At 45.3% G+C, this 25,547-nt stretch overlaps 1 protein-coding gene across 6 annotated transcripts in view; it reads right to left on the bottom strand.

Moving 5' to 3' along the window:
- Positions 1-9,569: 9,569 nt before the first annotated feature.
- The window catches only part of LOC120054775 (transcription factor COE2), a 39,076-nt gene continuing 23,098 nt past the window's right edge, over positions 9,570-25,547 (bottom strand). For 3 of the 6 annotated variants that reach the window (XM_039002393.1, XM_039002408.1, XM_039002400.1), the window contains 10 exons: positions 20,259-20,340; positions 18,621-18,762; positions 18,300-18,430; positions 17,926-18,052; positions 17,704-17,792; positions 12,735-12,800; positions 10,519-10,693; positions 10,140-10,325; positions 9,814-9,981; positions 9,570-9,601 (listed from right to left, as the gene is read on the bottom strand). In XM_039002393.1, the coding sequence (XP_038858321.1) occupies positions 9,570-9,601; positions 9,814-9,981; positions 10,140-10,325; positions 10,519-10,693; positions 12,735-12,800; positions 17,704-17,792; positions 17,926-18,052; positions 18,300-18,430; positions 18,621-18,762; positions 20,259-20,340 (1,198 nt within the window). Of the gene's footprint in view, positions 9,602-9,813; positions 10,015-10,139; positions 10,326-10,518; positions 10,694-12,734; positions 12,801-17,703; positions 17,793-17,925; positions 18,053-18,299; positions 18,431-18,620; positions 18,763-20,258; positions 20,341-25,547 lie in introns of all 6 variants that reach the window. The other 3 variants (XM_039002415.1, XM_039002424.1, XM_039002432.1) reach the window with 3 other exon arrangements.

The following is a 25,547-nucleotide window of genomic DNA, read 5'->3' as shown; positions in this document are numbered from 1 at the left end:
CTCTCCACTGCCTCTTTTCCTCTGGGTGTTATTCTTTCTGAGCTTCCTTCTTCCCCCATCAAAAAATATTTCATCCTTCTCCTGTACCCACCCCCCTCTATTCTTTCCCTCCAGGTGGCCATCCCTACCCTCTAACCCTTAACCCCTTCCTCTCTACAACCTGGTCAGAACTACCATGCTCCACTGCCCAAAGTGACATCTTTGGTCAATCAACTTTTTCATAGATCAGATATTTGGACACATGGAAATGACAACCACTGCCTCTGGCGAGTACAAAACTCTGCAGTGTGGTAAAAAAAAAAGTCAACTGATATAATGTTTACTTCATGATCCATGTGGAATACATTAGGATTATGTAATGAGAACTGTCATTTCAATTGACAGCTAACATAATAATATTCAGTAAAGCTTCAGGAAAGCCCTCAACAGAACATTTTCTGTGACCAGTAAGAGAGAGGATTTATTTTGCTGCATTGTGTGATCCAAGCCGTTATAACACCAGCAACAACACACACAATACCACCTGATGCCCCGTGTTCTCACTCTATCCCAATCTTTTCCTTAAGATTGGCCAGCCCTCCTCTCTCCACCTGTCCCTTTTTCTTCCTTTCTAATCAGGCGTCACTGCCAATCAATAGAATCGCTGTAACAACATCTCCTGCTCCACCCCCATCCACTGAAAAACAACAGCACAGAAAAATGATGTCATTCCGACAGCTCAGATTGATGAGGAAGAGTACTGTCAAAGACCTGAGATGAGATTAGGACTGGAACACACACACACACACACACACACACACACACACACACACACACACACACACACACACACACACACACACACACACACACACACACACACACACACACACACACCATTGAGGTAGCAGGTGCTCCTGGTTAAACCTTAATTACATGATCTCTGATTTCTCTAATTGATATGGTAATGACTATGTAATTAATGCAAAGGAAGAAATACCAGCGGCTCTGTTAATGAATGGATTTATTTGATTAGATATCCTGCTGCATATTTATACATGTTGGTATTCAGGTGGTGGAGCGGAGATGCACTTGTGTTTGTGTCACACACAGATGGACACGGAGCAAATCATTACTATACACTGAGTGTACCAAACATTAGGAACACCTTTTGCCCTCAGAACAGCCTCAATTCATCGGGGCATGGACTGGTAGACCATTCTTGATACACACGGGAAACTGTTGAGTGTGAAAAACCCAGAAGCGTTGCAGTTCTTGACACAGTCAAACCGGTGTGCCTGGCTGGCACCAACTACCATACACCATTCAAAAGCACTTAAATATTTTGTTTTGCCCATTCACCCTCTGAATGGCACACATACACAATTATTTTTCTTCTCGATAGACTACCACAGTATTAGTCATAATACCCATAAAACCTAATAGTCTTACAAGGAAATGCTTCCAATCGTTTTTCATTTTTCCCATAGAGTATTTTAGAAACTTAAAATAAGGGCTGTGTTTCGTGTAGGTTTACCCTGGCATGACGTTTTGATAACTATGTAAATCTCTCTCGAACAAGGTGACTTTTATCAATATATTCGCCTGTATTTACCCCACAAAAAGGAAATGCTAATTAGCTGCTAATGTGCCTATCACAAATAACTACAAATGCCATGATGATCTGGATGAGACTGCCAAATCGAGGCAAAGGTAAAAATCTCTGGATTAACTATCTAATGTTAGCTGCATTTAGTAATTAATACATTGGCTACATTTCTTTAAATTAACAATTCTGTGAACTGTCTTGTGCAAGTTTTAAATTGACACAATACCTGTTAGCAAAGGTGTCATATAGAGATGGCGTGCAGGAGCTTGCAGGGATTTGTAGTCTTGCATGATGTCTACTTTGATGTTAATTAGCATTTTCAAATCTGAAAGTAAATAGAGCCTAATTTATTGATAAAAGTCACCTTGTCTGAGTTAGATTTACATGGTTATCTAAACGTCACGCCAGGGTAAACCTACACAAAACATAGCCCTTATTTTAGTTTCTAAAATTCCCTATGGGAAAAATGACTGGAACCATTTCCCTGTTTGACTGCTAGGTTTTATGGGTATTATGACACCTCCGCTGTGAGGCTCTATTGTCTCAAGGCTTAAAATTCCTTCTTTAACCTGTTTCCTCCCTTCATCTACACTGATGTGACATCAATAAGGGATCATACCTTTCACCTTGATTCACCTGGTCACTGGAAGGAGCAGGTGTTCCTAATATGTTGTACACTCAGAGTATCTTTGACGAGAGAACAAGAGAAACGTTGAACATTTAGCGAGATTGTTTTCTTTTACCAGAAGGTGGCACTCTACTGCTTCTTTGAACAGCTTAAAACTACATCAGCGTATACATTTTAAACTGTGCAGTGCAGTCCCTTCCCACAGGCTCTGAATGGCACCGCAGCATAACCCCAGCTCCCACAGTACAGACTGCCTGCTAGATATCATAGAACAAATGTAGATTGCGAGAAACGTATCATCTATTACCCAGGCCCATTACACCCTCATCGCACTAGTGCTGGCTGTCCAAACATGGCTACAGAAGAGATCTGCTGTGTGTCCACAACACAGATTCCATACAGTAATTGGCGGCCCACTATTAAACATATAGAATATTCAAAGACAGACAGACCGAGACATATAATCTCATTGAACATGTAGACCTATCTGTATCTACTCCAACTGCTCTCGCTGTGTGCCTCTGTAAACACTGAGCCAGCGTTCTCGGTGGGAGAGAAAGTGGTTATTTTGGGAGAGTTTCTGGTATGACTGACATACCCTTTGGGGATGAGAAATCATTTGTCCTGCTCAACCCACGGCTCACCATCTCCAATATATCTCTCCCCTCCTCTCCCTTCTTCTCGCTGACTGTCCCTCCGTTTCCTGAGGAGCAAAGCGAAACCACATGTGGGCCCTGACAAGACCAGGTGTGAAGGAGAGAGGACGCAGGCCCTTCCATCTCTCCCTGTCTGTCTGCTCTCCTCACCCAGACAGACACATACCGCACTGCACTGCTGGGATCTCCGACCCTACTGTTGCCTACTGTGTACTAAGGACAGGGAGGGAATGACTCAAATCGACAAAAGACTGAAAAGTACAAAGCCAACCAGGCCTCTGCTGCAGTATCATTGTATTCACATCAACAGTATGACATGACCTAAGGGGCCCAACTGACTGTAAAAACAGTAAAACCTCTAGTATTTTAGGTTGATTGGAAAATAAATAACGTTTTATGAGGCTTTCTAATGGAAGGTTATAAATACATGTAACCTACTGGGGCTACACAGGTGTGCACCACTGGGATTCACATAAACCACCATTCCATTTAACCCAAGGGCCCCGTTTTACAAAACATTTACTCCAGATCAAAATCATCCTGTGTCGTGTTCAACTCTGCTCCCCCTTCAGATGTGATCCCTCCTTGTTTTCAGACACAATTTCAAGAGAAAATAATAATCATTTGGATTATCTGGATTAAATGTTTAGAAAAACTGCTCCATATACGGTACATACCAACAGCATGGATACAGATGAGAGGTCTCCTTCTTATCATGTCGTCAGTCGTTTCCTCAGGAGGTTCCTCAGGAGGTTCCTCAGGAGGTACTGCCAGACAAAGGCTTCACAGTCGATACAATTATTTAAAAGGTTTTATCACATTTTTACAGAGAACTGAGGTAAAAACAGCACACAGCTTGATAGGCAGAAAGGAGTCTTTTAAAATTATAGACTATGTATCATCTCATTAGTTAATGCTTGGCTGAAGAACAGTGATAGGTAGATATTGAAGGTGTGTAGATATTGAAGGGGAAAACTTCCGTAAACTCTCATAAATTGAAGATGTTGTCGACCTAGAAACTCATGTGGATCCAAACACACTGTTACTGGACCATAGAGAATGATAGAGGACTATTCTTTGTATCTGTCCATTATGGCATTTTTGAGCGCACGGGCAGTGCCATTGATGCCATTTCCATTTTTAAGTAGTACATTTTCTTCTTCTACTACTCCTATGAGTTGGTAAGCAAACTGAAAGGGTGCATACTGCCACCTGGGGTGTGTTGTTTGAACAGGTATAAAGCCAACTGCCACTTGTATGTATGGAATGTTTGCTCATGAGCATAATTCATTAGCTGATCCCTCCCGATGACCAGGATGAAATTATGTGATCTTTCCTTAACCCATAGGAAGTCCCACCCAGTTGACTACTTCAAAATGGTGAAAGTCCTCAATGGCGGGGGGTTATGTCTATTAGCCTACTTAGAATATCAGTGCATTTGCATTTGGCACTTACCGGTACACAACATTTCTTTAGGCAAACAACCCAACACAATTTTGTCTAACTAGCCACGTGCATGGAGGAAAAGCACGCACACGAGAAAAGCTAATACCATTAATGAAAGGTGGAGCGATAGTTGGTTAACTAACTTATCCCTGAATAATGTGTTTCTTACAGGGGCACTTGGGCCACGGGTGATGGATGGCCTAACAGAAGCCGGGTCAATTAGCCAGGGTGGGTTTCCCTCCGTGTCGGTTGCAGGCACCACGTTGAGAGATCCCACCACTGTCACCTGACGTGGGTGTAATTAATCACCGGTACAGGGCCTTCTCACCTCCTCAAACCTCGGCTCTGCAAAAACAGCCAATATGCGCAGTTAGGCCAGATTAGATCCTCACTGATTCTACTCCACTTTTGCCAATATTAGAATTAGACAGAGTTAAAATGTTATATTTTTCATAAATGCATAGTTTTTCCTGTAGACACCACCTGATGTGGCTCAAAATTTAATAAAATCCTCAACACTATAATTTGTATTTATAAATTTTTTATTGAACCTTTATTTAACTAGGCAAGTCAGTTAAGAACATATTCTTATTTACAATGACGACCTACCCCGGCGAAACCCGGTCGATGCTGAGCAAATTGTGCGCACCCTATGGGATTCCCAATCACGTGCGAATGTGATACAGCCTGGTTTCGAACCAGGGACTGTAGTGACGCCTCTTGCAGTGAGATGCAGTGCCTTAGACCTCTGCGCCACTCGTAGAAAAAAAGGTGCTATCTAGAACTGAAGGGGTTCCTCGGCTGTCCCCATAGGAGAACCCTTTGAAGAGCCCTTTTAAGTTCCAGGTAGAACCTTTTTGGTTCCAAGTAGAACCCTTTTGGGAGAGTTCTACCTAGAACCAAAAAGGGTTCTACCTGGAGCTAAAAAGGGATCTCAAAGGGTTCTCCAATGGGGACAGCCGAAGAACCCTTTCGGAACCCTTTTTTCTAAGAGTGTATATTTGTATCTGTTGCCATTATTCACAACTGTCGTTTTCTACTCAGGCTGCAATTACATGTTTGAATGTTTGCCCTAAAAATAAAATGTAGTGTCCACACTTTAAACCAACTGTGGCCACCTATAATTGTATCTTCCCATGTGTTTTTAGGTCAGACATCGTTTCTGAGGTGGCCCGACATAGAACCTGCACATCTGGGTCCTCCACACAGTAGCCACACATCATGAACATCAGAATGAGGTACCATATGGCACCGTGTGTACATGAATTAAGAACATGCAGTTCTGAATATAATGATTGAGTACATCTGGCTTCATCCGAGCATCGTTCACCCCACACTAATACTCTGCAAGTGTCATTCAACACAACACACGCACATACACACAGATTGAGACAGAGGGGCAGAGTCGTCCCTCTGTGTTCACAGAGCGCACTTTTCCAAAGTGAACAAAAGCATAGGACAGACAGATGAGGTCTGTGTCTGTGGAGGAGGGTTGTTTGGGGGGTTGTCTTATGGGCCAGCTATCTGTCTATCCCATCTGTCACCCCACTCTACTGACACCCAAGGGAATGGGGATGGGAGGGTGGGGGGATCATTTTGGAAAAAGGAAAGGGGTTTCAGTAGTCTAATGCAGAGTTTCCCAAACTCGGTCCTGCCCCCTATCCCCCCCCACCCCCACCCCCTCGGTGCATGTTTAGTTTTTTTGCCCTAGCACTACACAACTGATTCAAATAATCAAAGCTTGATGTTGAGTTGGTTATTTGAATCAGCTGTGTAGTGCTAGGGCAAAAAAATGAAACATGCACCGAGGGGGGGGGGGGGGGGGGGGGCCCAGGACTGGGTTTGGGAAACCCTTGTCTAATGGGCAACAATATAGGATTTGGTGATTGATTGGCCAAAGGCTGCAGAGAGTGAATGGGTGGGGTGGGGTGGGGTGGGGTCGAGCCAATCTACACATCTATTTGACCAAACAATCCCCCTCTCAAGTCCCATTATAGACTGCCTTTAGCTGGTCATCATCTAAGATTCAAATGAGAAGGGGATGAACACACACACACACTGCACAAACTGCACACACTCTGGGATAATGTCAGCTTAATGCCGGGCCATGCTGTGGCCCGAGGGCTAATTGGGTAAATAAACACAAACACATCCCTTGAAAGGGGGGGATGGATGGACTTTTGTCTTATATTACCTACTTTTCTTTGTCTCATATTTTTTTTTATTCTACCTTGCTACACGATGAGCAAATTCATATTAAAATATCATCCATTTATTTACATTTACTTTTACATGTAAGGCTTTTGACATGAAAATGGTGACGCTCCTTATAATAAGAGATTGTGTAAATCTGTGAGAAGTGCTTGATGGCAGGTGGTGTAACATCCTTCCTTAATTGAATGTGTGATCAGAAGACAGTGAAATGGCACCTGTGATGCAGCAGCCAAAACAATAACAACTAAACAGTCCTGAGGAAGATGGGCATATGGCTCCTGCACCACTGGGCAGAAGGAGCACTCATTGGGATGAATGCTGAGGTTCTGACAACAAAGCTGACTTAAACTTGTCAAATTGGCAGCATGTTTACAGTGAGAGAGGGAGAGAGATAGAGAGAGAGAAATAGGGGCAGAGAGTGAGAGACGGGTAGCAGCTTTGACTTCTTTGACAAGTGCCACTTGATGGTGACAAAGAAATCAAACAAAAGCAAAGACTAAAAGGGGGCCAGAGGGTCCTCTCACAGAGCAGCTCTGCCTTTTGTGTTCAAAACCGCTATTACTCCATCCTTGAGCATATTTATCTAAATACCCAACTGTAGTGTACACTCAGACTGTAGAACACAACCACACACTTTGACACACACATGGATATGAATACACTCAGCGCTGCCCCACCCCTTCACTGCTTTGAGCGTTGTGTTAATGAAACAGTTGCTGTTTCCTGGCATAACATTAATTACCCCATCAAAAAAAGAGCTGGTAATTAACTGCCCTCCTTTACCAGTGCTAATTACATTAACAGAGAGAAGCCATTACAGAGGGAGAGAGGGAGCAGGAGAGAAAGAATGAAGGGATGAAAGGGGATTGAAACAAAGACTGAAAGAAAGAATGGCAGGGTAGCGAGAGAGAGGGGGAGATGGGAAAGAAAGAGGGCACACGCCAGAGAGAGAAAAGGAGGAGGCTCATGTGGTTCTCAGTGGGGCCCCCAGAGGCCTGGTCCTTAGAGGAATAAGCAAGGTTGCCGCTGGAGAGGAGAGTGATGGGGGGATGTTGTTTATCTTTAGAGGCAGTAGCTACACAGTCTGCAACGCACACTCCACAATTAAGATGCTGCGCCTCATCAGCTATGTATACAAAGCAGTGTCAAAATACACAAGCATACAGGTGAGTCAAAAAATTGTCCTGGTATATTCCTGAATTATAGTCCCATAATGCTGTATGTAGCAAAACCTCACTTGCCTAAAGAGTTTTTAATTGGTCTTATTATGGATATCTGTAGATTTCTATTGATGTCTAATTGGCATAGATGCAAACACAAAGTCAGGTGTACACACACAAAAATAGACCTTGTTTTTTCAACTTTCCTCGTGTTTCAGTTATGAATACCAACAGTACCTATTGTGAATTTTCTTTTATTTGGGAGGACAAAATATAATTACACCTTATGATATACAAATCACAATTTCAGACAATCATGTTATTCTGTACCATTAAAAAAGAAAGATGGCTTTTGAACAAAAAAAAAAGTGTGACCTTACATTTTACTAACTGCTATCAAATAAATAAAACCAGTTAAACACTGGAAACAACTTTGAATAGATGTCAGCTAAAAAATAAAAATATTCTGTGTTTTCTAATCCTGAGCATGATGTTTGTATTGTGCTGCAACAGTGAGTAAGAACACTGTTGCATGGGTTTATGACAAATCCCCAATATATCCCTTTGATTTCAGTTTGTGCTTGCTACTTTACTGCATAGTGACCAGAGACTGTGGAATGAAACACATCAAATGAATCAACAATGAAAATCATAATGTTCGACATACAATTTCAAATTGGCCACATGAATGAAATAATACAAGGGAATCAGTGTTGAAATAACATGCATAAAAATGAAATTAATAATAATATATGCTAACTAGTTTTCCTTTATAGAGAACAGCAAGGTCATTTGCTTTCTTTGACATTGGACATAACGGTTCCTGGACAAACCAGGAAAAGAGTATTGGCCAAGGACTTTATTTCAAATAAACATTGGAGTAGTACTTCATTCTCTCTTACATATTAATCAACAGTCATGTCTAATAAAACCCTCAAAGATTTAAATAAAAACAAGAATAATGACAAGATAGAGATAATCATATATATAACAATTGCAAAAAAGGAATTAAAACACGTTTATATTATTCCCTAAACTAAATGTAATAATAAGTTAAATTGCTTGTTTTTTTCTTCTTAAATAAATCAATATATGAATGACTTTTTTACTTTTTATTACCAACACTGGAGGACAAAGAATTTGCCCTTGTAAAATCGTGGAGATGAGAACAAAAAATAAAGGGTCTATCATTCTGGAATGTAAATCACCTTCAAAAAGTCTACTACAAAAACCTTGGAGTCTTCACATGCCTTTGACAGTGTCCTTAGAGACAAATATCACCCTGGTTCATTGAGTTTCGGCACATAGTATCAGAGTTGTCCATTGTCCATTCAATTCAGTGCTCTAACAACAAACCATCAACAGACATATTCTTCTACCACACCTCCGCTAGCCAAGAGGTTGATCAGTTTGGGGTAGGTGTTAATGGAAGAACCAAACGCTGCATACGGCTGTAGCGTTGGGTGGTATGAGTGCTTTTGAAGCTCGTGAAGGCATCTTGACGCTGACTTCTGCTTTCCTTTCAAAATACAGAGACACCCATAGTGCACCCTATAGGGCTCCACTGTGTTGTGCTGTGGCCCAAGAAAGTCTCATGTCTTTGCAGCTACTACAGACGAAGAGGTCTTCTGTCTGCATCTGGAGTGACTGGCTGGTCTTTGGACTCTTTCTATCCCATCCCTTTCATCCAGATGAATGATACATGGACTCAACTAGTGGCAGGGCATCAGTGAGGATAGTTGTGGGTGGTTGAGAAATCAGTGTGTGTTCCATCATCATCCCTGCCCTGTCAGTGCCTGCAGGGGGGTGGCAGTGTTGGAGCAGTGGTCTGGTCTGGTCTGGTTTGTAGATGGTGGATGGGAGGTGGTGGAGTGCTGCTACATCGGGGGAACTACCAGGCCGGTCATCGCTATAGAGAAAGAGAATAGTAATAATCTAATATGTTTTAGATACAATCTTATTTTGGAAAATGGCAATCATTATTATAACCCAAATAACAGACAGACATATTGTATTGTCATGCATGCCTAGCCTATGTGTATGGATTTGCTTTTATACAGAAAAATGTTGGGGGGTTTTTACACAGAAAGGGGTGTTTCTAAGATTGTAGTTTGGTTCTACCTCTGAAGCTGTTGCCTCCTGAGGCGGGGCAGGCAGGAGAGGAGGATCCCTGGGGCCGGAGAACGGGAGCAAAGGCACTCTTCTGTTTGGCTGAGGACGGGAAGGAGGAGAACGGCAGGAGGGAGGAGGAGGAGCTGGAACCTGGGATGGTGGGACTAGATGGCATTACTGTGGAGGAGAGAGAGAGAATAGTTGTTGATACTTTATAACAGAAGGATTCTATGCACCGGTCAACCTTTGTCAATGGTGGGCAATTATGTTTTATTGTAGCAGGGACAGGAAGAAAACACAGGACAGAGTGATTGAGTAAGAGGAGACACACTCACTGCCATAGGGAGAACCAGTGGGGGAGGCACTGCTAAAACCAGGGGATCCTGGCACCCCCAGACTAGTCATGGGCACTGCCCCATACCCGCCACTCATGCCTCCACCTCCCCCATAGCCCGACTGCTGAGGGGTGGAGGCAGAGGGGTATCCCCGTGGGGACAAACTGCTGGAGTTACGAATATAACCTGGAGAGAGAGAGAGAAACAAAGAGAGAGACCGATAGAGTGTTAGAACAAAAAAGACAGAGGTAAGGAAAACAGAGGACGAAAGGTGATTTTCCCACTGGGGATATCACAGCACCACCTAGAAGAAAATCGCAAAGGGACAGACTCTTGTGAATATCACTATAAATCACATAGTAAGTCTAGTACTGCTCACCCTGGCTGGTTTGTCCTGGCTCTCCGATGCTGACCCCCAGCTGGGAGGGGTATGAGCCCAGGCCCATCACACTGCCATGGGCTGGGGAACTAGGCAGGGCCTGCAGCTGGCTGTGGGGACGGGGAACACTGTACAGGGCCTCAGCAATGTCCGCTGCACGCTTCAGCAACATGTCCTAAAGAGACAGACAATACAAAACTGTTAGCCAGACATCAGAGATTTATAGTAGTTATTGATAAGAGTAACAGTAAAAGAGACAAGAACAGCAGAGTTGTTTACTCCAGTCACATGACTTGGAGTCAAGTCTGACTTCAGTCACAAATTTGATGACTTGAGACTTGACTTTGACTTGGAGCCTCGTGACTCGGGACTACCCTCTTACTTGAGACTGATGACTAGAAATGATCTGGCTAGGTTATGTCATGTTTTGTCATTCATTTTGTGGCACAGAGAAGCCATAGACAGTAGCCGCAGCATCGCCCTTGCAACAACAAAAAACGTGTAACAGATTGGCTAGTGAAACGCACACTTGGCCCTCTGATTGGACCAGAAAACTGTCAATCAACACCGGTCGGGTGAGCTAGCCAACAGATTGCTGATTTACTGTACAGCTATAGGATCGGGTGCAGCGCAAACGTCAAATTGTAGGGAGAGAGGACAGCCATAATAAATAAACATGCAGCTCCAAAAATAGTTTGGTGATCAAGAATATTAACTGTTTTCTTTGCAAGCTCAGCAGCAATGGGGCATCAAGCAACAATTAGGCCTACTAGCATAGGCTTACTGGTCTTTCGGTATTTTAAAATTGCTTGACATTTATAATTGACTTACGCTTGCATTTGGAATTTGTTGTTAAAATTCATTATTACTGTGGCGAGGATGCACCACAGGGGCTCTCCAAACACCTTCCAGTGGAGAGCGCTTTGTTCAATTCTTTAAATATCTGCTGTTGTTTTCACACATTTAAATGCATATGTGGTAAGTCTATATTCCATCTAATCCTCCAATAATTACTAGCGTTTCATCATTCCATCACCATACCATTTATTGCAACACTTAGACATTTCTATTTCATGTTTCATATGATCCATTTTCATTTAGCCTGGGCGCTGTGTTTATTGTGCACATGAACATTCGCAAGACTCATGAGGTAGAAGTTCTGTTCATTTAATTCAATGTATGGTTTCGGGTTATGTCAGAGTTCTGTGTGTCTGTGTCCTATGTCTCAGTCATTCTGGTTGTGCGTAATAGGAGAATGCGCACCTCAGGGCGCATAGAAATAGGGAAAGGGAAAGGGGGGATACCTAGTCATTCGTCCAAGTGAATGTATTCAACTAAAATGTGTCTTCTGCATTTAACCCAACCCCTCTGAATCAGAAAGGTGCGGGGGGCTGCCTTAATCGACATCCACGTCTTTGGCGCCCGGTTAACAGTGGGTTAACTGCCTTGCTCAGGGGCAAAACTATAGATTTTCACCTTGTCAGCTCGGGGATTCGATCCAGCAACCTTCCAGTTACTGGCCCAACGCTCTAAATATAGCTATGTGGCCTGCGTGCCACGCTTTGGAGTCAGTATGTTGAATAAGAAGAAATTATTGTTCTATGTATGAATGGTGATGAAATATCGTTAATAATCATTAAGTCTGATTAAGACAAATGTACCAATGGATGTGGAAATTGCCATTTAAATATAGAACCAGTTTATTGGTTGTAATTTCCAATTGGGTAATTGTATGGTCCTGGGAGGGGCTCCTGTTAGACAGATTCCATTTGGTTTCTCAAGGGGAGGATGTGCAGTCTTGCCCTCTACCTGTGTCTGTTCAGATAGGACAGGTTAAGCCTGATACAGAGGCTATGTATTTTGGGCCTTCTATATTTATTTGGTCAATCTATTTTGTATGATATGGCCCTTTAACATTGGATCACCAAGACCTGTAAATAAATCACAAACTGAGCACATCAACCTGTCTTGCCTGCTGCTGATGTCATGACCTCATGACTGCTACAAGGTCACTATTTTACAATGACATCATCAAAATGTGTTGCAGACAAAATAATGAAAAGGGCTGTCTGGTAGCTTCAATAAATAGACAAAGATTTGAACAAGTTATTGCATGTATAGATGAATGTTTTTCTTGACTTGAGACTTGACTTGAAAACTTGTGACTCGATTTGACTTGTGACTCGGTGCCACCTCTGCTGAACAGCGCTGGTTACCTGATTACTGTGTGGGTTTCCATACAAGGCCTCTACCAGATCAGCTGCTCTCTTCAGTAGCATCTCCTACACACAGACACAGAGACATGAATTAGCCTCTGGTGTTACATCGTGTGTACTGTATGTAAAGTGGGGTGTGATGACAGAAGTCACCATGTGTGCTGTGGTCTGGTGTGGTGTAATGTAGTGTGGTGTAGTGTGGTATGGTGTAGTGTGGTGTAGTGTGGTCTGGTGTGGTGTAATGTAGTGTAGTGTAGTGTAGTGTAGTGTAGTGTGGTGTGGTGTGGTGTGGTGTGGTGTGGTGTGGTGTGGTGTAATGTAGTGTGGTGTGGTGTGGTGTGGTCTGGTGTGGTGAAGTGTAATGTAGTGTGGTATGGTGTAGTGTAATGTAGTGTGGTGTGGTGTAGTGTGGTCTGGTGAAGTGTAATGTAGCATGGTGTTGTGTGGTGTAGTGTAGTGTGGTGTGGTGCGGTGTCGTCTGGTGTGGTGTAATGTAGTGTGGTGTAGTGTGGTCTGGTGTAGTGTGGTGTGGTGTGGTGTAGTGTAGTGTGGTCTGGTGTAGTGTAGTGTAGTGTAGTGTGGTGTGCTGTAGTGTGGTCTGGTGTAGTGTAGTGTAGTGTAGTGTAGTGTAGTGTGGTGTGGTGTAGTTGGTCTGGTGTAGTGTGGTGTGGTTAGTGTGGTCTGGTGTAGTGTAGTGTGGTCTAGTGTAGAATGGTCTGGTGTAATGTAGTGTAGTGTAGTGTGGTGTGCTGTAGTGTGGTCTGGTGTAGTGTAGTGTAGTGTAGTGTAGTGTAGTGTGGTGTGGTGTAGTTGGTCTGGTGTAGTGTGGTGTGGTTAGTGTGGTCTGGTGTAGTGTAGTGTGGTCTAGTGTAGAATGGTCTGGTGTAATGTAGTGTAGTGTAGTGTGGTGTGGTGTGGTGTAGTGTAATGTAGTGTGGTGTGGTGTAGAGTGGTGTGGTGTGGTGTAGTGTGGTCTGGTGTAATGTAGTGTGGTCTGGTGTAGTGTAATGTAGTGTGGTGTAATGTGGTCTGGTGTAGTGTAATGTAGTGTGGTGTAGTGTGGTCTGGTGTAGTGTAATGTAGTGTGGTTTAGTGTGGTCTGGTGTAGAGTGGTGTGGTGTAGTGTGGTCTGGTCTGGTGTAATGTAGTGTGGTGTGGTGTGGTGTAATGTAATGTGGTGTAGTGTGGTGTGGTGTAATGTGGTCTGGTGTAGTGTAATGTAGTGTGGTGTAGTGTAGTGTGGTGTAGTGTAATGTAGTGTGGTGTAATGTGGTGTGGTCTGGTGTAGTGTAATGTGGTCTGGTGTAGTGTGGTCTGGTGTGGTGTGGTGTGGTGTGTTGTAGTGTGGTGTAGTGTGGTCTGGTGTAGTGTGGTCTGGTGCAGTGTGGTGTGGTGTAGTGTGGTGTGGTCTGGTGTAGTGTAATGTAATGTGGTCTGGTGTAGTGTAATGTAGTGTGGTGTAGTGTAGTGTGGTGTAGTGTAATGTAGTGTGGTGTAATGTGGTGTGGTCTGGTGTAGTGTAATGTGGTCTGGTGTAGTGTGGTCTGGTGTGGTGTGGTGTGGTGTGTTGTAGTGTGGTGTGGTCTGGTGTAGTGTAATGTAGTGTGGTGTGGTGTAGTGTGGTGTAGTGTAATGTAGTGTGGTGTGGTGTGGTGTGGTGTGGTGTGGTGTGGTGTGGTCTGGTCTGGTGTAATGTAGTGTGGTGTAGTGTGGTATGGTGTAGTGTGGTGTAGTGTGGTCTGGTGTGGTGTAATGTAGTGTAGTGTAGTGTAGTGTAGTGTAGTGTGGTGTGGTGTGGTGTGGTGTGGTGTGGTGTGGTGTAATGTAGTGTGGTGTGGTGTGGTGTGGTCTGGTGTGGTGAAGTGTAATGTAGTGTGGTCTGGTGTAGTGTAATGTAGTGTGGTCTGGTGTGGTGAAGTGTAATGTAGTGTGGTCTGGTGTAGTGTAGTGTGGTGTGGTCTGGTGTGGTGTAATGTAGTGTGGTGTGTTCTGGTGTGGTGTAATGTAGTGTGGTGTGGTGTGGTGTGGTGTGGTCTGGTGTGGTGAAGTGTAATGTAGTGTGGTATGGTGTAGTGTAATGTAGTGTGGTGTGGTGTAGTGTGGTCTGGTGAAGTGTAATGTAGCATGGTGTTGTGTGGTGTAGTGTAGTGTGGTGTGGTGCGGTGTGGTCTGGTGTGGTGTAATGTAGTGTGGTGTAGTGTGGTCTGGTGTAGTGTGGTGTGGTGTGGTGTAGTGTAGTGTGGTCTGGTGTAGTGTAGTGTAGTGTAGTGTGGTGTGCTGTAGTGTGGTCTGGTGTAGTGTAGTGTAGTGTAGTGTAGTGTAGTGTGGTGTGGTGTAGTTGGTCTGGTGTAGTGTGGTGTGGTTAGTGTGGTCTGGTGTAGTGTAGTGTGGTCTAGTGTAGAATGGTCTGGTGTAATGTAGTGTAGTGTAGTGTGGTGTGGTGTGGTGTAGTGTAATGTAGTGTGGTGTGGTGTAGAGTGGTGTGGTGTGGTGTAGTGTGGTCTGGTGTAATGTAGTGTGGTCTGGTGTAGTGTAATGTAGTGTGGTGTAGTGTAGTGTGGTGTAGTGTAATGTAGTGTGGTGTAATGTGGTGTGGTCTGGTGTAGTGTAATGTGGTCTGGTGTAGTGTGGTCTGGTGTGGTGTGGTGTGGTGTGTTGTAGTGTGGTGTGGTCTGGTGTAGTGTAATGTAGTGTGGTGTGGTGTAGTGTGGTGTAGTGTAATGTAGTGTGGTGTGGTGTAGTGTGGTGTGGTGTGGTGTGGTGTGGTCTGGTCTGGTGTAATGTAGTGTGGTGTAGTGTGGTATGGTGTAGTGTGGTGTAGTGTGGTCTGGTGTGGTGTAATGTAGTGTAGTGTAGTGTAGTGTAGTGTGGTGTGGTGTGGTGTGGTGTGGTGTGGTGTGGTGTGGTGTAATGTAGTGTGGTGTGGTGTGGTGTGGTCTGGTGTGGTGAAGTGTAATGTAGTGTGGTCTGGTGTAGTGTAATGTAGTGTGGTCTGGTGTGGTGAAGTGTAATGTAGTGTGGTCTGGTGTAGTGTAGTGTGGTGTGGTCTGGTGTGGTGTAATGTAGTGTGGTGTGTTCTGGTGTGGTGTAATGTAGTGTGGTGTGGTGTGGTGTGGTGTGGTCTGGTGTGGTGAAGTGTAATGTAGTGTGGTATGGTGTAGTGTAATGTAGTGTGGTGTGGTGTAGTGTGGTCTGGTGAAGTGTAATGTAGCATGGTGTTGTGTGGTGTAGTGTAGTGTGGTGTGGTGCGGTGTGGTCTGGTGTGGTGTAATGTAGTGTGGTGTAGTGTGGTCTGGTGTAGTGTGGTGTGGTGTGGTGTAGTGTAGTGTGGTCTGGTGTAGTGTAGTGTAGTGTAGTGTGGTGTGCTGTAGTGTGGTCTGGTGTAGTGTAGTGTAGTGTAGTGTAGTGTAGTGTGGTGTGGTGTAGTTGGTCTGGTGTAGTGTGGTGTGGTTAGTGTGGTCTGGTGTAGTGTAGTGTGGTCTAGTGTAGAATGGTCTGGTGTAATGTAGTGTAGTGTAGTGTGGTGTGGTGTGGTGTAGTGTAATGTAGTGTGGTGTGGTGTAGAGTGGTGTGGTGTGGTGTAGTGTGGTCTGGTGTAATGTAGTGTGGTCTGGTGTAGTGTAATGTAGTGTGGTGTAATGTGGTCTGGTGTAGTGTAATGTAGTGTGGTGTAGTGTGGTCTGGTGTAGTGTAATGTAGTGTGGTTTAGTGTGGTCTGGTGTAGAGTGGTGTGGTGTAGTGTGGTCTGGTCTGGTGTAATGTAGTGTGGTGTGGTGTGGTGTAATGTAATGTGGTGTAGTGTGGTGTGGTGTAATGTGGTCTGGTGTAGTGTAATGTAGTGTGGTGTAGTGTAGTGTGGTGTAGTGTAATGTAGTGTGGTGTAATGTGGTGTGGTCTGGTGTAGTGTAATGTGGTCTGGTGTAGTGTGGTCTGGTGTGGTGTGGTGTGGTGTGTTGTAGTGTGGTGTAGTGTGGTCTGGTGTAGTGTGGTCTGGTGCAGTGTGGTGTGGTGTAGTGTGGTGTGGTCTGGTGTAGTGTAATGTAATGTGGTCTGGTGTAGTGTAATGTAGTGTGGTGTAGTGTAGTGTGGTGTAGTGTAATGTAGTGTGGTGTAATGTGGTGTGGTCTGGTGTAGTGTAATGTGGTCTGGTGTAGTGTGGTCTGGTGTGGTGTGGTGTGGTGTGTTGTAGTGTGGTGTGGTCTGGTGTAGTGTAATGTAGTGTGGTGTGGTGTAGTGTGGTGTAGTGTAATGTAGTGTGGTGTGGTGTAGTGTGGTGTGGTGTGGTGTGGTGTGGTCTGGTCTGGTCTGGTGTAGTGTAATGTAGTGTGGTGTGGTGTGGTGTAGTGTGGTGTAGTGTAATGTAGTGTGGTGTAATGTGGTGTGGTCTGGTGTAGTGTAGTGTGGTCTGGTGTAGTGTGGTCTGGTGTGGTGTGGTGTGGTGTGGTGTAGTGTAGTGTGGTGTGGTCTGGTGTAGTGTAATGTAGTGTGGTGTGGTGTAGTGTGGTGTAGTGTAATGTAGTGTGGTGTGGTGTAGTGTGGTGTGGTGTGGTCTGGTCTGGTCTGGTCTGGTCTGGTGTAGTGTAATGTAGTGTGGTGTGGTGTGGTGTAGTGTGGTGTAGTGTAATGTAGTGTGGTGTGGTATGGTGTAGTGTGGTGTAGTGTGGTGTAGTGTGGTCTGGTGTAGTGTGGTGTGGTGTGGTGTGGTCTGGTCTGGTCTGGTGTAGTGTAGTGTAATGTAGTGTGGTGTGGTGTAGTGTGGTGTAGTGTAATGTAGTGTGGTGTGGTATGGTGTAGTGTGGTGTAGTGTGGTGTAGTGTGGTCTGGTGTAGTGTGGTATGGTGTAGTGTAATGTAGTGTGGTGTGGTGTAATGTGATATAGTGTGGTGTGGTGTAGTGTGGTCTGGTGTAGTGTGGTATGGGGTAGTGTAATGTAGTGTGGTGTAGTGTAGTGTAGCGTGTTCTCACTCACCTTGGCCAGTTTGTCAGGGTCACCAGGGTGTCTGGGGATGACCTTTTGAAGTCTCTGGAAACCGTAGTCTATGGTGGGCTCATTCAGCGCTAAACACAAACACAGATACATCAGCACTAGGTCCTGACTCATCACATGTAATGTTTCTGTTTGATATGTTGTTGGTGAATGGCTGCTGGCTGGGGTAGGTGTGGCTGTGAGGTAAATAAGAGGTGTGTTTACCTGTGTAGATGAAGCGCCCAGGTGTCCCCTTGCAGAACTGTTTAGATTTGTAGGACAGCGTGACCTCCACGACCCCTGGGATGTGGCGAGGGGGCGTCTGGACACGGATGGCGTGGGGCGTGATCAACTAAGAGAAAGAGAGAGAAACAGAGACAAGACAGAAAATGAGCAACAAACGAGACTATTTGATCGTCTACAGTATCTGATAGAATAATACGGTTTGCTCTCATAATGCCAACATGTAACAGGCAGCCAACAAATGACTGTGCTAATGAGACAATCCATATGCGTTCGCTACCTTATGTTTTCAATCAGTAACAGTCTCGTTAATGAGTTGTTTTAAAGAGACAGTTACAGTAAAGCCACATAGCTACCTCACTCCACACCAGCATGCTGCCGAACACCACCTGCAGCCCGTCAAAGAAGTTCTCCCCGATCACAATGACCATGGCCCCGCCCGTGGTCCAGCCCTCACTGGGGCTGATGGCTTTGATACAGGGGGTGGCTGTAGAAGAAGAGCAATAAGGTCATTTTAATTGAACTCATTCCACATCCTGCCAATGTATTTAGTGTCTGTTTTAGGGGGTCAGCCCTAGACATTGAGGTTAGCCATTGCGAAGCACAGTGAAGTGGATAACATGAGTAAGCTACAGTATGCATCAGTACATCAGGGTAGGTAGTGGTGTGTGTCTTACCGTATTCCATGCCGTTCTCCACTGACTCTCCCGGCTCCAGCCTGCGGGCTCTCCGGCCGTGTTTGGAGTTGTTGTGGACAAACATGTTGTCAGACACAGCTAAGACATGTCCGTCTACACTCACAGTGCTGGACAGGACCACCTGAAAGACAGGGGAGGACAGGAAAGAGGAAAAGATCAACTCACGGTGTATCTGGGTAACTAAAGACATGTTACGTCACTTTATGTGAGATTTGGTTTCCTGCTAAAATAAATCCCTTGGCTACAATCAATTTCAGCATCCAGTTGATATAAATATTTCTCAACGGGTAATGTGACGACCCTACTAGATCATATTTTTACATCACCGACCCTCTCGCTGTGGCCTCTCTCCCTCCTATCCCCTCCTGAGGCTGTGGTTGGAGTTTCAGGCCTCATCCCTCACTGACACCAGACATATGGACTGAATCTCCTCTTTTTACTGGGAGTTAGAGTATGATATATGGTGGCCATGATTTGATTTCTGGCCAACAGCATGTGTCCCTTCCTCTCCACAAAGTACACATGTTCACCATGGAGGACATGCAATCAAAATATGTGGATGTTCTTGTGTGCTTAAGAGTGTCCATATGTCTATATGTGTACATGCAGGATGGGGTGGCGGTAGTTGCGTGGTGACTATGAAATGCTGATGGACATTCATTTCTAGATATTTTGAAATAGGCTTTGTCATATGAAAGTGGTGTGTTAAGGACTTTTCGGTATTGCAGAGCTGCCTATGTAGAGACTGGAGCACAGACGCATAGAAAGAAAGAGAGAGAGAGGGAGAGAAAGCAGATGTTCTTGTAGATGGTTGACTAGGAGGGGAAAGTAATCTGAAGGAAAATAACAGTAAATTATCGATCAAGCAGCAGCAACGGGCTCCTGTCCCGCTCTGATCGTCTTTTAACCTGGAGGTGAGGGCCTTGGAGCGGCCGCCCGCTCATAACGTCTCAGCATGTGTCACCGCGCTGGAGTTAAAACAAACATGGTGGAAAACAGGGAGAGAGAAAGAGAGAGAGCGAGAAAGAGACACGTGAGAGAGAGAGAGCCGAGAGAGAGAGAGAGAGAGAGAGAGAGAGAGAGAGAGAGAGAGAGAGAATGCCAGACAGGGGCTCCGGTGCTGAAAGACAGCAGAGGAAGTGAAGCGGGAGTGTCCCCTGTGACCACTTCCTGGGTCACGGAGCATGACCTCCCCCATCTGGAGCCAATCACTCAATTCTTGACAACTTCCTGAAACACCTCAGCCTATTTCCTGCCTGCCTCCCCCCTTGTCTCTCCCACCCCACTACCACCCTTCCCTTTCTCTTTCCATCTATCCCTCTTTGTTTCTCTATTGATTTTTAACTTTCCCCTCCATTCCAGTGCTTGAGGTTCTGTTATGGAGAAATGTGGTTTCACCTATACCTGGGCAGATCCTGGATAACGAAAGACCCTCTTTGTGAAAGTAGAGTGGAAAGAAATGCATGTTTTAAAAATCTATATTTTAGATAATCCCTCCCTCCCTCCCTCCCTCCCTCCCTCCCTCCCTCCCTCCCTCCCTCCCTCTCTCTCTCACACACATAGGCCTACATGAATACACACAAACACCTCTCTCTCTCTATCTCCTACTCTCCATACCTGAAATCTCCTCATGTCCCTTGGGTTCCCTGCTGTCTTCAGACAATTTTGGTTACACTTCAGGAAAAACTTCAAGAAGAATCTGCAGGGGAAAAAGAAAAATAGGACATCAATAACTCAATAGACAGGAAAACATCACATGGAAGAACAACGCATTCATTATTTGTTAGCCTTATTTATTGGCATTAATCATTTCAAATCAGTCAAGAAGACGCTGATTGGTGTTCTGGCCATAGAGATGCATTATGAACATTGAGTGTGTGCGTGCCTACACGTGTGTGAGTCTGTGTGTGTGTGTGTTTGCATGTGCGTGTGTGGTTAATGCTGCTTCGTGATATCTGCCCTTGCATTAATCACTGCTGTTTAGTTTAGCATTAGAGTCAATGTTATTACACTTTAAATCAAATGATGAGAATTTGTAATGCAGTCCATTGAAAACTGCTGCTGTGTTTCAAAGTGAACAGGAGCCCGTGATATATGCCAGGGGACTCTGGGGACCCCATGGTATCCCACTATGCTCCATCTGAACCTCCACATGGGAACAGTGGGGGACGAGAGAAAGGCAACTAGAGAGAAAGTGAAAGGAGGACAGAGACAGAGTGTTTCTATGTACATTTGCATGAGGTTTGTGTGTGTATTTTCTCATGGATGTGTCTCATTAACGTTGTGTGTGTGGGGAGGAGATCAGAGCGTGGAAAGAGAGAGACGGGGTGCTGATAGCCTCCACTAGAGCAGAGAAGAGGAGAGAGATGGAGAGACTGAGATGAAGATGTGGAGAGGAGGGAGAGACTCCAAATCCCAGGTGTACACAGTTCGGCAACATAGCCCGCTGCCATGGCAACGCGGCTCTGCCGCAATCCCAAAGTCCCCACGCTGAGAGGGAAAGACAGAGACGGGAAAGAGAAGGCAACCACAAGGAACACACATTCCATCACAGAGAGCGAGGGAGAGAGGAGGGGGGAGGAAGTGATAGAAAGGGGAGATAGTTGAGGGAGTAATGAAATGGTCTGAAGAGAAAAAGAGAATTAGAGTGAAATGGGCGTGGTGTAGAGATCAGAACTACTAACTAAACAAACAACAACAGTGATGAGGAGAAATGAGAGAGAGGCAGGAGCTGGAGCTGGGCGGCTAGCTATCCGATCCCACCCACATTGAGCTCACTGCAGATATAAGTCATATTAATGGAGAGACTTTGTTTGGAGAGGGACTTCATATTGGCCCCACAGCCCAGAACCCTTCCATTCAATGGTAATTTCTCCTTCCCTCTCTCAGCCTCTTTCTCACTATTCTTCCATCACTCCCTCCCCTCCTCCCTTGTGAACAGGCCCTGGCTCAGAACGAGCGCTTGGTTCCAAGACAGTGTCCAATATTTCTTGATTTCAGCTATTTCAGCGGAGGACAATCAATATTGTTGTTGGCGGAGGGTGATTCTGATTTATCAGTGAGAGCTGGGACCTCCAACCTCACAGTTCCGCTACAGTTGGGCCTGGGGTGGATGTGTGCAAATGGCCACATCGCCTCTCCCTCCCTTTAACCACTTCCTCCTCTTTATATCCTTATCCCCATCTCTCTCTCCCTCTCTCCGTCCTTCCCTCCCTCACTCCCTCTCTCCGTCCTTCCCTCCCTCACTCCCTCTCTCTGTCCTTCCCTCCCTCACTCCCTCTCTCCGTCCTAGCCTCCCTCACTCCCTCTCTCCATCCTTCCCCCCTCTCTCCCTCTCTCCGTCCTTCCCTCCCTCACTCCCTCTCTCCGTCCTTCCTTCCCTCACTCCCTTTCTCCATCCTTCCATCCCTCACTCCCTCTCTCCATCCTTCCATCCCTCACTCCCTCTCTCCATCCTTCCCTCTCTCACTCTGTCTATCCGTCCTTCCCTCCCTCACTCCCTCTCTCCATCCTTCCCTCCCTCACTCCCTCTCTCCGTCCTTCCCTCCCTCACTCCCGCTCTCCATCCTTCCCTCCCTCACTCCCTCTCTCCGTCCTTCCTCCCTCACTCCCTCTCTCCGTCCTTCTCTCCCTCACTCCCTCTCTCTGTCCTTCCCTCCCTTACTCCCTCTCTCCGTCCTTCCCTCCCTCACTCCCTCTCTCTGTCCTTCCCTCTCTCACTCCCTCTCTGGTCTCTCTGTATTGTATCCATCATGCTGTCATGATTTATATGATGTCTTAGTAGTTTATGCTGTGTTTGAATCCAGTTTGCCTCATAGCCACCGATGAGAGATATATTGGATAATATTCTGCTGTTTTCATCCACTTCTTTTAAACAGTGCACTTGAAGATCCTTCAGTGTGTGATTTCTACTCTGGTATATGATGGTGAACATTCTATTAATTTGCTTCAAATTCATGTGGGAACCCCCATAAAGAGACATGGCAGAGTCATTTATAACATTACTGTGGGCTCCTTTGTTGGGCTAAATGACCGTGGCCATGGCCCTGCTCTGTTCCAGCACCTGACACGCTCCTCTCCCTGCCCAGCCACCTGCTCTCTGGATCTCTGGCCACTTCAAGTGCACCCAGCCAACAATGACCACTCACTCCACCCAGTCACATTGGTGACTTCACAGCAGGGATGCGTGACATCCCTTTAAAGACACACTCTAGATGTAGCGATGACCCTCCAGGTTCTAGGCCAACATCCCCATTGGACAGTGTGCATTGGCCTTCCCCTTTCCTCTGACTTTCATTCATCATTCCCTCACTGTGCTTGTTTGTGTGACATTATAAACACTCATACACACTTCCATACAACCCCCCCCCCCCCCCCCACCCCACCTCTGTCCTCCCCAAAAACCCATTCAGTCAACTTTCAGCCCCCTCAGTTCGGACGCACACAGCTGCAAATGCTGAAATTAAAGCGAGACATTGGTGCATATATTAGCATGCATTAGCCGCTTCCCCTTGCCCACTTAACATGCAAATCTCCCAGCCCCGTCGCCTCGCACCTTCTGCCACACATTCATTTGCTGAATTATAATTAGACTAATCTTGCATAATTAATAAGAAGTCGAGGACCCTCTGTTTTTCCCCCGCCTCTGTTGTGGTCGCAAAAGTTTAATATCGGGGTTGTTTGTTTTTGTTTTGGTAATGTAATACGCCCACACACCTCCCCACCCACAGGCTAGAGAGGAGGTGGCCTTGTTAAGCATTGGAGGTGATCTGGATGTCAGAAGGAAACTGTGTGGAGAGGAATGTCCATTTTCAAAGGAGAACTCCTTTAGCTATACTGTGGCTTAGAGGTATGCATTTGCAGCTTTGCCTCTCATATTCAAAGTGGTTATTCCATAACCAACTGTCACTGGAATTCATATTTACCCCACTAATTCAATTATGAAATTCATTTGGGGGGAGGGGTAACTTTCTGTGACAAGTTGAGATGCAAGTTTAATATTTTATGAGTTGTTCAGTTGTCATTAATGTAAATCAGTAAATATCTATGACCCCTCCAACTGGCGTTCCCCACTACCCTCCTCAAAGACCTGATTAGGAAACACAAACAAAAGGTATGCCGAAGTCTTAAGCCTTGGGATCAATTTCCACACTGGCTCCATGGGGAGTCTGTTTTTTCCCCTCTGTATCTCTGTCAAGGCCTCCAAATCCCCTTTGTCTGCATCTGCTTCAGTTCCCAAGACTAAACACAGGTCTCACAGCATGGGGAGAGCAATCCGCAGGGTGACAACTTGCTTAACTAAAACTAGTTCAGAAAAAACTAGAGTAAGTCATGACACTGCAATAACAGCAAAGTTACAAACTTAACTCCATAATTGTTTCATTCTTCCATGTTCACCTAGGCATTGACTGTCAGACAGACCACGTTTAGCCTCAGTCAGTCCTATCTGAGGCATCTGTTAAACATAGCTGAGCCATTACATATGGCCTTAATCATATCGCTAGCACATAAGCTGCACAGGACCCCTGACAATAACTTTCATTGGCATTTATCAACCTTCATTTCAACTGGCTTAAATTGCCATGTCACAGAGACACACCACATATCACTATCTATATGCTGATTAGTCACAGCTGTATCAGTGTCTGTATCCGTGTATTAGATCTGTAGGCTATGGTGCATAGATTTAGCTACAATATTTTGCTTTATATGGATCATATGACGCTGCCACACAACTGGACTAGTTCCCGCCACCTTGTCTTCCTGTGGGACAGTCCCTTTATCTCATGTGAGCCTGGTCCTCTGTTTTGGGACAGCTGCATTGATGACAATCATCTTTCAATAAAATACTTGGGAGGGATTTGAACCGTCAGAGACAGAGAGAGAGGATTAAAATGGAGAGCATTTAGTTTGGAGAGAGAGAGAGAGAGAGAGAGAGAGAGAGAGAGAGAGAGAGAGAGAGAGAGAGAGACAGACAGACAGACAGACAGACAGACAGACAGACAGACAGACAGACAGACAGACAGACAGACAGACAGACAGACAGACAGACAGACAGACAAAGAGAGACAGACAGACAGACAGACAGACAGACAAAGAGAGACAGACAGACAGACAGACAGACAGACAGACAAAGAGAGACAGACATACAGACAGACAGACAAAGAGAGAGAGAGACAGACAGACAGACAGACAAAGAGAGAGAGAGACAGACAGACAGACAGACAAAGAGAGAGAGAGACAGACAGACAGACAGACAAAGAGAGAGAGAGACAGACAGACAGACAGACAGACAGACAGACAGACAGACAGACAGACAGACAGACAAAGAGAGAGAGACAGACAGAGAGACAGACAGACAGACAGACAGACAGACAGACAGACAGACAGACAAAGAGAGAGAGAGAGACAGACAGACAGACAGACAGACAGACAGACAGACAGACAGACAGACAGACAGACAGACAGACAGACAGACAGAGAGAGACAGACAGACAGACAGACAGACAGACAGACAGACAGACAGACAGACAGACAGACAGACAGACAGACAGACAGACAGACAAAGAGAGAGAGACAGACAGACAGACAGACAGACAGACAGACAGACAGACAGACAGACAGACAGACACAGACAGACAGACAGACAGACAGACAGACAAAGAGAGAGAGACAGACAGACAGACAGACAGACAGACAGACAGACAGACAGACAGACAAAGAGAGAGAGACAGACAGACAGACAGACAGACAGACAGACAGACAGACAGACAGACAGACAGACAGACAGACAGACAGACAGACAGACAGACAGACAGACAGACAAAGAGAGAGAGACAGAGGGTAGAACTGGATAATGGCACAAGGGAGGGAAGGAGGGAGGGAGAGGTGGAACGTGTGTAGAGA

Source organism: Salvelinus namaycush, chromosome 1 (assembly GCF_016432855.1).
Source record: "Salvelinus namaycush isolate Seneca chromosome 1, SaNama_1.0, whole genome shotgun sequence".
Taxonomy (NCBI): domain Eukaryota; kingdom Metazoa; phylum Chordata; class Actinopteri; order Salmoniformes; family Salmonidae; genus Salvelinus; species Salvelinus namaycush.
Note: the sequence above shows the minus strand (reverse complement) of the source record. Positions and strands in the feature narration are given on the sequence as shown.